The following is a 13,361-nucleotide window of genomic DNA, read 5'->3' as shown; positions in this document are numbered from 1 at the left end:
ACCCAGCTCCATGAGTGTGGAGCTAGGGAGGAAGGAATAGGCTGGGGAGCTTGTTCCCCACTCAGTTTTGCATTCATGAAGCTGGGCGGGGAACAAATCAGTTTTCCCCCAGCTCTGGGCTTGCGGAGCTGAGTGGGGAACAACCTGTCCAGCTTCCACCCAGCATGCAAGTTGAGTGCTAGGAACTGTCCTTGTCAGGCCAGCCCCGTGTCCCAATCGGGTAATCAAGGCATGGGGCTTAGAAAGAGTTGCAGGGTGGGACTGGTTGGGACCCAGCCCCCTGGCCCAGTCCATGGGCAGGACAGCTAGCAGTGAGCTAGCTAATAACTGTCCCACCAGCGGACTGAGGCTGGGAGCTGGGACCTGCCCCTCTGGTGCAGCGCTTTCCAAGTCTCCTACTCTTAACTGGGGAGCCAGGGCCAGGAGTTCCTTGCTGTCAGGGCAGGGGGACATTGTCCCTGCCCTAGGAGCAGGCAGCCCCCTGGGGCCAGGAGACAGCTGTCTCCTGGCCAGGTGCTCCCTTCCAGTCCCTGGGCTAGCACCTAAGGGGAGTTTGGAGCTCCCCTCAGTTTGGAGCCAATTGAAGGGCTGCAGGAAACTTGGTGCAAAGAGCAGCAAATCAGCTCCCTAATCCTGTCCTGTCAGATACTGTCCTGAAAGAGTTCACTCCATAGCAGTTTACACCACAGTAAATTTAGGCCCGATCAAATACATGTGTAGACACGCCTAATATGAGTCACCAATTCAAAAGAAACTATCTAACAAGAGGAAAGTTTATTAAATTGCATCTTATAATAGGCATATGCCTTTTTATTTTGTTGTTTTGTATCTTCAAAACGTTTTCTAATTTGAATGAAATGAAAGATTGCTGTTGATTTTCCTTAAAGGATCCTTTGTGGTCATTTGTATCTTATGTAAGTGGAAGTGCTGATCCCTGAAATAATCCAGCAATATATTTTCTCTCATATGTTTTTTTTTTTTTTCCACCCCTGTGCGACCTTCCCCTCCCCTGCAGCTCTTTCAAAGCCCTCCTGCCTTAATCAGGAAGCCAGGGCTGGGGGCCCCCACAGTGGTGGGGAAGGGGGGCAGTCTCCTGACCCAGTTCTCCCTGCCAACCCCTGGGCTAGCACTCAGGGGGAGCCTAGAGCTCCCCCTGGTGGCAGCAGGGGCCCATTGCTGGGCCGCAGGAAGTGGCAGCAGTTTACTTCTAGGAGTAGCAGATCTGTTCCCACATTTCTGCACGTGTAGACGCCTACCTGGGACCATTTATTTGTGGGTAATTTATGCAAGTGAAGTGATCCCAGATCAAATGCATCTGTTAGATGTACCCAGTATGCATATCTTCTGTATATGCTATGCTGTCTCATAGACTTGATTATCAGGAGATACTGTGAAGCTCCAGAAAGGAGTTCAGAGTGTAGATAGAATAGATGCTTTCTGCAAAAGGACCAGTAGAGTTCTCTTCCATTTAAATTCAGCAGGACCAGGAGTTTTCTTCCATTTAACTTCGGCAGCTCTTACATTGGAAGGTCCAATGGCTTTGGTTTCCTGCATGTTAAAACATTGTTAGTTGGAGCTGCTTAGAATTTTTACTTTTGGCATCCACAGATATCATCTTACCAATAAGAGTTCCTTAGTTATGTGTTGGATCCAAACTCTGTGGGACTCTAGCACCTTTCCTGATTTATGGCCTTAAAGCTGTTTGGATCCACCACCTCAAAAGTAATCAGAGCCCCTCACAGATGTAATTTACTAATTCTTTTTCTTATCTCTTCATGGAAACCAACCACTTTATGCTAGTTAAGAATGTTGATTGTACATTTGACTTGTGTTCATTGTTCACTATCATGGTTGTGATAATCCCATTAATTGTCATCTGGTCAGGAAGTACATATTTTACTTTAAAGGGAAATCATTGATTTGTTACAAATGTCCAGCTGCAAGTGTTTGGTATTTTTAAAACTAGTGCTTAAGATTACTGTAAATGAAAGAGATTTGTATAAACAACCCCCCCAGGCAAATATAGTATATAAAAAAAATATGAAATTGTTACTTAAATCTCCTTAAAACCTACTTGTGCATTGATGCCTGTCAACCTCTTCATAATAACTGGATAGTTCATTAACTACTAGTTCATATTGTTGTTATCATAATTATTTCAATATTACCTTGTATATTCCATATCAGTTTGCATCTACCTGTTGTTTCTTGTAAATACAATATAGTAGGCTGCTTGCAGATGTTACAACCCCCCCACCACAAAAAAAAACCCAAAAACCCACACTTTACTGAAAGAAGCAGAGCAGTAGTTTGACTAGGCTTGCCCAGTGTTTCTATACAGTGCTTTATGGTGCTTTTGTCTAAACCCAAATCAATCAGCTGTTAGATAAAGTGCCAAAAAAGCCCCACTAAAATGCCTGATATATACAGACATTGAGCCTTGCAGGGAAATAGCTGCACGTTGCTGCCCTGCCGTGCAACTCGGCTCCGCAAGGAGCAGAGATCTATGCTGGGGGTCTCCGCGCTGCTGCTGCCTGCCTTCTACTGCCTCGGCAGGGAAGTGCTGATCTCTGCCGCGTGACCTGGCTCTGCAGGGAGCACAGATCCAGGACTGCATGGGGTGGGCCACAGTGGGTATGAGACCCCAGTGTGGATCTCTGCTGTCTGCAGAATCAGGTCACATGACAGGGCAGTGCTGGTTGCCGTGAAACCTGGCTTCACAGGGAACAGAGATCTGGGTGGGCAGTGGTGGGGAGGAGATCCTTGTGCGGATCTTTTCTTCCCTGCGGAACCAGGTTGCGCTGCAGGGCAGTGCTGGACCCTACCATGTGACCTGGATCTGCATGGAGCAGAGATCCAGGGCTGCACAGGGCTGCAGTGGTGGGGAGGAGACCCTGGCACAGATCTCTGCTCTCTGTGGAGCCAGGTTTTGTGGCAGGGCAGTGCTGGGCCCTACCACGCAACGTGGCTCCACAGGGATCAGAGATCTGCACAGGGCTCTCCTGGTCTGCATGGAGGGTAACAACCCGCCCCCTCCCCCAGATGAGCCACCCACAGCCCCATCCTGCTCCCTGCTGGGGCTCTGCAGCCCCCAGCCCTGCAGCCCCTCCTGGGTAGGCTTCGAAACAGATTTGGAGGAGATTCAGTGGAGCCAAATCTCTGAAACAGAATCAGCCGAAACGAAACAGGATAGTCTTCCAAAACACTAAAACAAATCACTGTCCTCTGAAATGGCCAAATCCAAAACCGAATAGAAACACAGCTATTTCACGCAACTCTAGCCCCTACCCCATCACTAAAGGAGAGAGAGAGCCTGGGCACACCTGGCTGGCTCCAGCCCTCTGGAGGGACTAATGGTGGCAGAGGGCCCTTTAATAAAATGGTCGCTTACCCCAGATGTGGCTGGCACAATACAGCGAGTGATTGACAGGCCTAGAGTGGAAGTAGTGGGTGAGGTGACCCAGAGACGGGGTTAGTGGCTTTAGAAAACCGGGGCCATGGCTGAGGCCTTAGAAGAAAGCGTTCTGATGGCCAAGAAGGAAGAGTAAAGTGGCCCAAAGTAAAGTGAGCAAAGGCCACAGGGCCACAGTCCAGACAAGGATCTAGGACCTGAAGTGAAACCCCCATAACCCTCCTGACCTCTAGGACCAGCCTGAAATGATAACATCATGGTGCGGAGACAACAGGGTGGGATCCTGAAAAGCTAAAGGGGGTGAGTAAGGCAGGATCCAGGCAGTCACTAGGGGGCAATCTGCCTACCCCACGGAGTGTCCCACTACATAAGGCCACTAAGCACATTATAGAAACATAAATAATAATAATTAGCAGCAGTGAATATAAAATCTGGGATAAAAAATTGGAGGGGCTTGCATTTGAATCCATTTGCTTTTTTTTCTTTAATGAAAACGTTCGAACTTATGCTCTTAAACTTCTCCTTACATTGTGTTTCAGTTTTCCTGGGCCTTGTTTGTTTGTTTGTTTTGTAGTGTTGTGTACAAAATGCCCTTGATGTGTGAACCCTATGGCCTGTTTGGCCATCTAATGTAGCCACGGTTTTGTTTAATTTTCCAGAACTCTTTTTGAAGATGTGGGGATTAGTTAGCATTCAACATTTAAATAAATTACAACTTTAGCAAAATAACTAATAATAACAATAATAAAAAATGTGCATATCTCATTTTTTTCCATCCAACGTAGGCACCTCCAGGCTTAAAAAAGAATTTAATGCGAACCTATGAATCTTGGACTCCAGAGCAGATTAGCAAAAAGGGAAATTTGTCTCGAGCTCATGCTCTGTTTAGTTTGGCCTGGTTTCATGCTATATGTCAAGAAAGAAGGAATTACATCCCTCAGGTAGGTAACCTTATTTTCTTACCAGTGTTTTTTTTCACTAGAATGCTTTATTTTGTTTCATATCATCTGCTAGGTTTTAAATTTTCTATTTAAAATAAAACATGTACTTTGCATGTGTGTTTGGTGACATTAAAAAATGATAAATGTAGTTACAACTGTGCAGTTGTTTGTTGTTACTAGTATTGAGTTCTTATTTAGTGTGTATAGTCCTTTTGCAGCATTTGGGCTTGTTAAGCACACTCCTTGCTGAATCCCATCAATTGCAATGGGACTGCATGTGGGCTTAGTGCAGGGGTAGGCAATTATTTTGGCTGGAGGGCCACTTAACAAATTTTGGTGAGCTGTTCAGGGTCTCAAGGGTATCCCTGCCCCTTGATGGGTGCCCCTGGTCACCATCTTGGTACTGGAAGTCCCTCCCCTAGCCCTTGACCTTTGGCACAGGAAGTCCCTCCCCTTGCTCCAGAAGTACTCCTTTTGAGAGGGAGTGATTGTCATGTTGAACTGGAAAAAAAAACAACAAATCATATACTAAAAAAAATCAAACATATACTGTATCTCATTTTACGTCCCCAGCTGCACGTGGAGGCAGGATGCAGGGCCAGCCCCACCTGTCCCCATAACATGCACTCCGGTGCTCGCACCTGAGTCCTGGTCACAAGTGGCAGCAGCCTGTGGGGCCAGCTCAGCCTAGCCCCATAGCACTTCCGCCCATACCTGATGGCAGGGCATGGGGCAGTGCCACCCAGCCCCATAGCTGCAGTTCCTGTCCAAGTCCCAAGCTGCACACAGCAGCAGTATGCAAGGTCAGCCCCACCCAGCTCAGTAGTGCTTCTGTCTGAGTCCCCAGCCTCACATGGGGGTAGCGTGCAGAACCAGCCCAACCCGCCCCCATAGTGTGCAGCTGCTGCAGTGTGTGGGGCTAGCCCAGCTCAGCCTCACAGTGTACAGTTCCCCATGCTCCGGGCCCATTTTTCCCCAGTGGGTGACTCTGGCCTTGGCCTGGTGGTGCCCTTGCCCAAATTTCCAGCCTTGCAGGCAGGGAGGCTGGAAACAGCCATGGGGTCACCAAGCAAAAGCTCTCCCAGGCAAAGCCTTCTTGTCTCTAGTGCTTCCTGGCTTGGAGTGGGTTGGGTCAGGCCAGGCTTGAGGGGTGAGGGAAGGGGATTGGTTGAGGTGTCAGCTTCCAGAGGGGCAGCAAGTGCCAGAGCTTATAGACGACTTACGGAGAGGCGCCAGGGGCCAGGTCAGATTGCCTGGCGGGACATATTTTGACTGCCCCTGGCTGAGTGGATCTAATAATGATGCAATATTTAAGCTCCTGTGGCAAGAAATGATAGGGTCCTGTGATAAGAAACAAAATGGCCCCATAACCTTTTATAAGCCACCTGGAAAAAGAATTCCTCAAGTACTGCACCATCAAACCCACGCTATACTTAAGATACATAAATGACATCATCGTTTGGACCAAAAACTTTCAATCTCTGATTGATTTTCATCACAAATTCAGTAATCATCACCCCTCCATCAGACTATCTCTTGAATAATCCAGCTCGAACATCTCCCTTTTAGACATTATGATCAAGATCCAGAATGTTAAAATACAAACCACCATATACAAGAAACCCATGGACCTCCATACATATCTACACAGAACCAGCAATCACTCTAAACACACTTAGAAAGCTGTAATATACAGTCAAGTCCTCCAATACCACCAAATTGGCACCGAGGAAAATACCCACAATTGTCACCTTGCAAAACTCCAAAGAGCTTTTGCCCAACAAGGATACTCCTCCAGAGAGACAGATCATACTTTGACAAAGCCTCCTGTATACCACGTGAAGAATTGCTGCAGTACAAAAAGAAAACACCCCATGAATTGAACACCATTAGTTATGATATGCCATCCTTCCGTGGAACCTATGTGGAAAATCTTCAAACAGTTGCAACCCATACTAGAAGAAAACCTAATTCTTAAAGAGCTCGTCCTAGAACCACCCATCCTAGCTTTTAAACAAGCACTGCACCTTGCTGACCTCATCCCCAAAAGCAAACTTCCTGTGGCTCAAAGCACACCAACACAAAACATGCCAACACAGAACCATCACCATTCCTGGACCTTACACCTGTATCTGCAGAAATGGAATACATCTCATCCAGTGCACTGAATGCCCTGTTGGAAAATATGTAGGATAAACCAAACATCAGTTGCATACCAGAATGAATGCATACTGAAAATCTATCACACAAAAATATCCAATTACCTGTGGGTGCACACTTTTCACAAGAAAACCCTCTCCTGTCTCTCAGTTCTAATCCTCAAAGAAAATTTACAAAACACCTTTTGTAGACCCTCCCACAAAAAAAGCCTTTGATCTGGTGTCCCATGATCACCTCTTGGCAAAACTGGCCAATTGTGGCCTTCGGTCCACCACGATCCACTGGCTGGGAAATTGGCTCTGTGGTCAGACCCAGAGGATAGTAATTGACAGAAGTCAATCATCATGGTGCCCCGTGACCAGTGGGGTCCCCCAGACCTCTGTCCTTGGATCTATATTGCTAATCTCCATTAATGATGTGGACATTGGAGTCAGAAGCGGACTGGCCAAGTTCCCCGATGACACCAAACTTTGGGGCAAAGCATCCACACCAGAAGACAGGAAGGCGATCCAGGCTGACCTGGACAGGCTTAGCAAATAGGTGGATGAGACCCTGATGGTGTTTAATGCTGAAAAATGCAGGAAAAACCTACAGCATCCCTATAGGTTCGGCAGAGCTACAATGGCTAGCACTACGGAAGAAAGAGACTTCGGGGTCATGATTGACCACAAGATGAAAATGAACCTGCAATGCAGTGCTGCAGCTAGTAAAGCAACCAAAACACTGGCTTGTATCCATAGATGCTTCTCAAGCAAATCCCGGGATGTCATTTTCCCTTTGTACTTGGCCTTGGTGAGGCCGCAACTGGAGTACTTCATCCAGTTTTGGGCTCCACAATTCAAAAAGGATGTGGAGAAGCTTGAGAGAATCCAGAGAAGAGCCATGTGCATGATCAGAGGTCAGGAAAACAGACCTTATGACGACAGGCTGAGAGCCATGGGGCTCTTTAGCCTGGAAAAGCGCAGGCTCAGGGGTGATCTGATGGCCACCTATAAGTTTATCAGGGGTGACCAGCAGGATCTGAGGGAACATTTGTTCACCAGAGCGCCCCAAGGGGAGACAAGGTTGAATGGTTATAAATTACTCTGAGACCATTTCAGGCTGGACATAAGGCAGCATTTCTTTACTGTCCAAGCCCCCAAGGTCTGGAACAGTCTGCCATCGGAGGTGGTTCAAGCACCTACATTGAACACCTTCAAAAGTAAATTAGATGCTTATCTTACTGGGATCCTATGACCCCAGCTGACTTCCTGCCCTTTGGGTGGTGGGGGCTGGACTCGATGATCTTCCAAAGTCCCTTCCACCCAATGTCTATGAAATCTATGAAACTTCACTTCATAAATCTACCAGATACAAAAAATCATGAATTAAATATAGACATTGGATTTATGGCACATTATAACCTGCCTGCCATTTGATAGTCCTAGGTGATCTCTCTACTTTTTACCAGCTACATTCTATCACCAGGTCAACATTCCCCTTCCCCCCCCACCTACCTCTCACCTATTGCCTCCCACAGCCTCTGATCCTCACTGCCATACATTTGTATTTTGACAGAACTGCATTTTGCATATTGACTTCTATTCTATCCTGGAGAATACAAAACACCCACTCTCACTATGCCTGAGGAAGAGTATTTGTACCTGAGTGTGCAAAGAACAATTTTTTCCAACTATTTATTTGGTCTAATAAAATATATTACATTTACCCAAAGAACTTTGTCTGTCTGTCATAAGAAAAATTCACTTCCTAAAAGGGAATTAAAGACTAACTGAGAGCTGTAAATTATTACGGGTGGGATGGATAGCTAGTCTTGGTGGAGACTTTGGAAAGAAAGTAATACAGCAAAAGCTTTGTTATCTGGCACCCATGGGGAATCGGGGGTGCCAAATAACAAAATACGCTGGTTACCCAAGAGGCCGCCTCTCCTGCTGTGTCCAGTGCACCACTGCCCCTCCTCCTGTGTCACTGCCCCTCCTGCTGCGAGGGACAGGGATGGGGGCAGAAGCGAAAGGAGAAAAGAACTGTTATTGTGGAGGCTTGGCAGCACAGGCTGCTTTACCCTGGGCCATGGGTGCTCAGCGAAACCAGAAGTGCCACAGTGGGCACTTTCGGTTTCACTTTTACCTTACAAGCCGGCACGCTGGTTAATAGGTCATGCCAGCTTGTAAAGTGCTGAATAACGCGGCTTTTACTTTAATTCTAAGAAAGGAGAGTGGAAGTTTACTATCTCACTAATCATTGATAAAAAGGAGGATGGGATTATTTACATGATTAATCTTAAGTACTGTACTGAAGGTCCCTCAGTAGAACCCCAGTATGCATTTCTTTCTTTCTTTTGCCAACTGGATCCATGATGAAGAAAGCAGAGGTTTGTGGTGCGTGGGCTCTTTATAACAAGGAATCTGCCCTGTGTTTGACTTATTTTTGAGTCATGACTATTTAAACACGATGTGCAACTTTAATTTTCCTCTGACTGAGGCAGCAAAGTTTGAGTGTTTAAACCGAGGCCAAAAACAGGAAGCTAAAAGGATTGATCCTAATCTCAGTAGTGTTTGGTGGTACTGCTGCAAAGCCTCAGGGATGCTTGGTTTTTAATAGAGGCAATTTAAAACATTGCCTTAAATCATCAAGAGAAAATTCTTGATTTGAGTAATCTATTTTAATCAACATTTCCACTTGTACTTAAGTTACTTACAAATATGTGCCATTGCTGTTTGGAGATTGTAAGATTTCTTCTGATCCAGAACACACAGTCCTGCTTCTGAGGGTAGGCTGTTGATGGTGATGTTACCCATCTTTTCTGTAGTGCTATAATTTGGTGGTTAGAACACAACCAGGAAATTGGAAACTTGTGATTTTAGGTCTGTCTTAGCCTTTGGGGATTCATACCCTAACCTCTTTACTTCCTAGGCAAGCATCCTATTTGCTAAATTATAAAATAGTCTGGGTGGGGTTTTCTTCCATGTACCGTGTTGAAATGGGCCATTGGATAGCTAAAAAAGCAGGAGCCATGGTGTAAAGATGTGAGAGGGAACATGCCTTCTGCCTCAAACCTTCTAACAGCCTTGATCTGAGAATAAATCCCCCCATTTGTTGCTGGACCCCATTAACTCTTGTTTTGAGTTCTGTAAGTCAGCTATTATTTTTCCCTTTTAATAGATATACCATACCTTTTTGTTTGTATATATTATTGACTATACGTTAGAGAAAAGTGTTCCGAAGACCAAACTGGTCAGTTAAGTAATGGATCATGATGAATAAGAGCATGATCAAAGAGCAGTGACATATCCTTATACTGTGTTTTACTACTCCTGTTCCTTTTTTTTTTTTGTCCTTTTGTTTTGCTTGGGTCTATTGGTTATCCAGTGTTGGGTCTGTTGCAGTGGTTTCAGCAATTTATTGAGCAAACTCAACAAATCTATGCAGTATCCCTGTATTTAATATCTATGTTTACAGCAAACCACCAAGGTATTTCATCAAGGTATATTATCATATGTATTACAGAAATTTCCATATAATTTATCAATATTATGCAGCTTAGTTTCTTCCAGTTTCTGAACTGTTTTTGAATTTAGCAACACTGCAGATACTCTGTCTCAACAAGTTCCTGGCAGGCCATGTATGTGTGGTGGGCATCAATAATAAGCTTACTCATAAATCTGTCTTTTTGGTATGTTTTCTTCCTGGCTCCAAACAGTCTTAGAGTTTGGGGCCATTTTAGCAGAAGTAAAAGCATGATGGGATTTGATTTATTACTTAATATAAGTATGTAGTCATTGCTTTTCCCATAATTTTTCCTTGGTATAGAGGTTACTTAAAAGGCAGAGGAGAATGATCAGCATATGGTGTGAGCATTGGTTTGAAAACCAGACCTGCGTATTAAAATCCCAAAGGGAACTAAAATTCAAAAGGCCATCAAGAGTAAGGGAGTGAGTCAGTGAACTGTCTAGTAATAGTTGTCAACAAGAGGTGCAATAAGCACTGTTAGGGAGGGCCAAGTCTCATGTTTACATAAATAATTTTCCAGTAGCTTTTCAGATTATCATAGAATTAAAAATAATATATTTATTTCTATGATGGGAAATGATGTCAGTTCTACTCAGACAAACATACACATGATGGAATTTATTTCGTAGAACTAAGTAAATGTCTTGATAGAGATGCTTCTGTCATACTTCCTTTCTGCATTCCTGTTTGTGTATATCTAGACACCGGTTTATAAATGAAATAGTTCTTTTTTTCTTGGTCTGAAACCATATACATATTGTACAAGCAGTTGTTTTTGTATGCTTTTTCATTTCATTTAATATTTACTGATGCCTGACTAATTAACTTTGTTTTGTTTATTTTATGTCAGGGTTGGACCAAGTTTTATGAATTTTCTTTATCTGATCTCCGTGCAGGGTATGACATTATTGACAGGCTCTTTGATGGTAAGGCACTCCTGCAAGTTAACCAACTCCTTTCTCTATCCCAGCTAATCATTTTCTGGGTTTCTTTAATTTTAGATCTCAATAAAGTTAGCAGAGTGTAGATTGTCTCTAAAAGCACTTATTTTGATGAAAGCTGACTGAAGGTTGATAGTTCTGGCCATGAACATGCATTCAGTTCCAGCAATTTCCAGGAAATTTGTAGCACTGGAAAATGTGGTGAGGTGGGAGAGCTTGAGGCATTCCAACTCTCTGTCTGGAAAGCAAAAAAATCACCTTAAGGCAGGCTCTTTAGCCAGAGGCTGATAAGGAACTGCTTCTTTGCTTCCCCACCTACATGCAGGCCCAGCTCTTGCCCTGGGACCCTGTGTAGCCCCGGAGTAGGAACCAGGGCTATCAAACACAGCCTGAAGCCACTTGATAGCTACAAACTATCCTGGATACCCAGGGTGGTTGGAACTGAGAGAAGGCCCCCACTTTGAGCCCCTGTCCCATCCTCCTTCTGATCATTTTTCAGGGTTTGACACCCTATTCCAGCTCCAAGGAAATGTGCCCAGCCATCTCCAGTCAGTGCAGACCAGGGTCATCTGGGAGCTGTGCACAGGGCAGGAGGCAAATATGCTGAGACTTGAGCCTTCCTCGAGCTTCTGGTCATAACAGTTGTAGTGAAGATGGCTTTTCCCAGAAGAGATCATTGCAGTGTTTGGAGTGTTGATAATGAACAGAAACAGCTTGAGTTTAATACTGAATCAAGTAATCCATTCATCCACAATACAAATCACAACATTTTAGCTGTTTTCATAGTTTTCGAGAAGTATGATGGGGAGTAAGAGAAAACATATATTTTATTCAGCACTGTAAGCTATACATAAATAAAGTGTAACTGTTTGAATTAGCAAGGACATCAATAGAAACAACATTAATTTTATATACCATGTTATGTGATCTTTATGATCACAAAAGATCTTAGCTTCTTATATTTCATCTGAAGATGGCATCTCCATTAACAGTCTCCTTCTGGTAAGTTATTCACTCAATCATCCCAGTTATTTTATGAGGTCTGATAGGACTGCAGCCTAAAGCTTTAGAGTTGTGAAGTACTAAGCAAGATGGTAAAAGGATGCAAATTTGTAATGGCTCCCAATCAAATAGTGCTTTTTGTTCTCCAAATGAATATGGTTGATGAACACATCTACATAGAAAGTACCTCACAACTTCTTTAATATGTCTGATTTTCAATTGCATTTAAAAGAAGTTAGCTTAGGCTCTTATCATTGGGGAAAATAACTTTTGTAAATAATAAAAATTAAGCTATTACAATATTTAATGTTATTTGGGTACAAGTTAAGAAACAAAATATGTAAGGATCAGTTATTGGATGTCTTTGTATTTCTTTATGCCATGGAAGATTAACTATAACAACAGGGAAATGTTTATCTCACAATGCAAAAGGTTAAAGTAAAACTAACATTTTGTATCTTTTAGGTGCCAAACATATTCAGTGGGAGTTTGTGCATGGTTTGTTTGAAAATGCCATTTATGGAGGCCGCATAGATAATTACTTTGATATGAGAGTCCTTCGGTCCTATTTGGAACAGCTTTTCAATTCCACCATCATTGGTGGTTCACATCTCAGGGGCAAGAAGATGACCAGATTCCCATGTTCGATCTCTCTACCCAATTCCTGCAGCATTTTGGTAAGTACGCACGCCATGTCGTCAGACATTGAATTTGAATTTTTTTCTTGCAGTGCTGTCTTAACAACTGAACGTGCTAATTAATGACAGACTCTTGCAAGGTTCTGAAGTCTACCTGAAATCAGTGGGAAATGAAGGTGTTTTGGTCTAGGCTTGTGAAGTACCAAAGGGACCATATCCAAATCAGCCTAACAGATGCCTCCTTTTTAGGCTTCAACAAACTTACAAAATTGGTGTCCCAGCTAAGGGACCCAAATAGAGAGAAATAGAGATCTAGGATTCCCGTGTAGTGAATGAGGAGAATTAGACAAGTGCAAATGATAATTCAGAATGTCTGGAGGCTCAGCAGGGAGGCACCTAGAACTAGCTAATAGAAAACACTGAGCACAGGTTTATGGCTGAAATCCTGTTCCTCCTCTGAGTTTAAGCGCCCAACTAAGCACTACACAATAGTGATTAGAGCAGTCACTAGGAAGGGGAAGATCTGAGTTCAAGGCCCTTCTCAGCTTGAGAGAATAGTAACATCCATCTCCCAAGAGAAATCCCTGAGTTATCCTCCCCTCTGTTTGAAGAAAAAGGACCACTGTAGAGCCAAGAGTTCAAGAGCTCCATCTTCTTTGGAACCACCCTTCGGGTAGTTGAAGGCTGTTGTCAAATCCCCCCTCAGTCTTCTCTTCTGCAGTCTAAATAAGCTCAGTTCCCTCAGCTTCTCCTCATA

General features: G+C 44.0%; 1 protein-coding gene across 3 annotated transcripts in view; it reads left to right on the top strand.

Moving 5' to 3' along the window:
* The window catches only part of DYNC2H1 (dynein cytoplasmic 2 heavy chain 1), a 464,482-nt gene that overhangs the window by 238,173 nt on the left and 212,948 nt on the right, over nucleotides 1-13,361 (top strand). For all 3 annotated transcript variants that reach the window (XM_090030141.1, XM_090030133.1, XM_090030125.1), the window contains exons 79-81: nucleotides 4,198-4,353; nucleotides 10,874-10,949; nucleotides 12,432-12,643. In XM_090030141.1, coding sequence (XP_089886267.1) covers nucleotides 4,198-4,353; nucleotides 10,874-10,949; nucleotides 12,432-12,643 — 444 coding nt within the window. The remainder of the gene's footprint in view (nucleotides 1-4,197; nucleotides 4,354-10,873; nucleotides 10,950-12,431; nucleotides 12,644-13,361) is intronic.

Source organism: Crocodylus siamensis, chromosome 1 (assembly GCF_052110815.1).
Source record: "Crocodylus siamensis isolate JL-2025a chromosome 1, ASM5211081v1, whole genome shotgun sequence".
NCBI lineage: Eukaryota > Metazoa > Chordata > Crocodylia > Crocodylidae > Crocodylus > Crocodylus siamensis.
The sequence above is the reverse complement of the archived record's forward strand: the minus strand, read 5'-3'. Positions and strand labels throughout refer to the sequence as shown.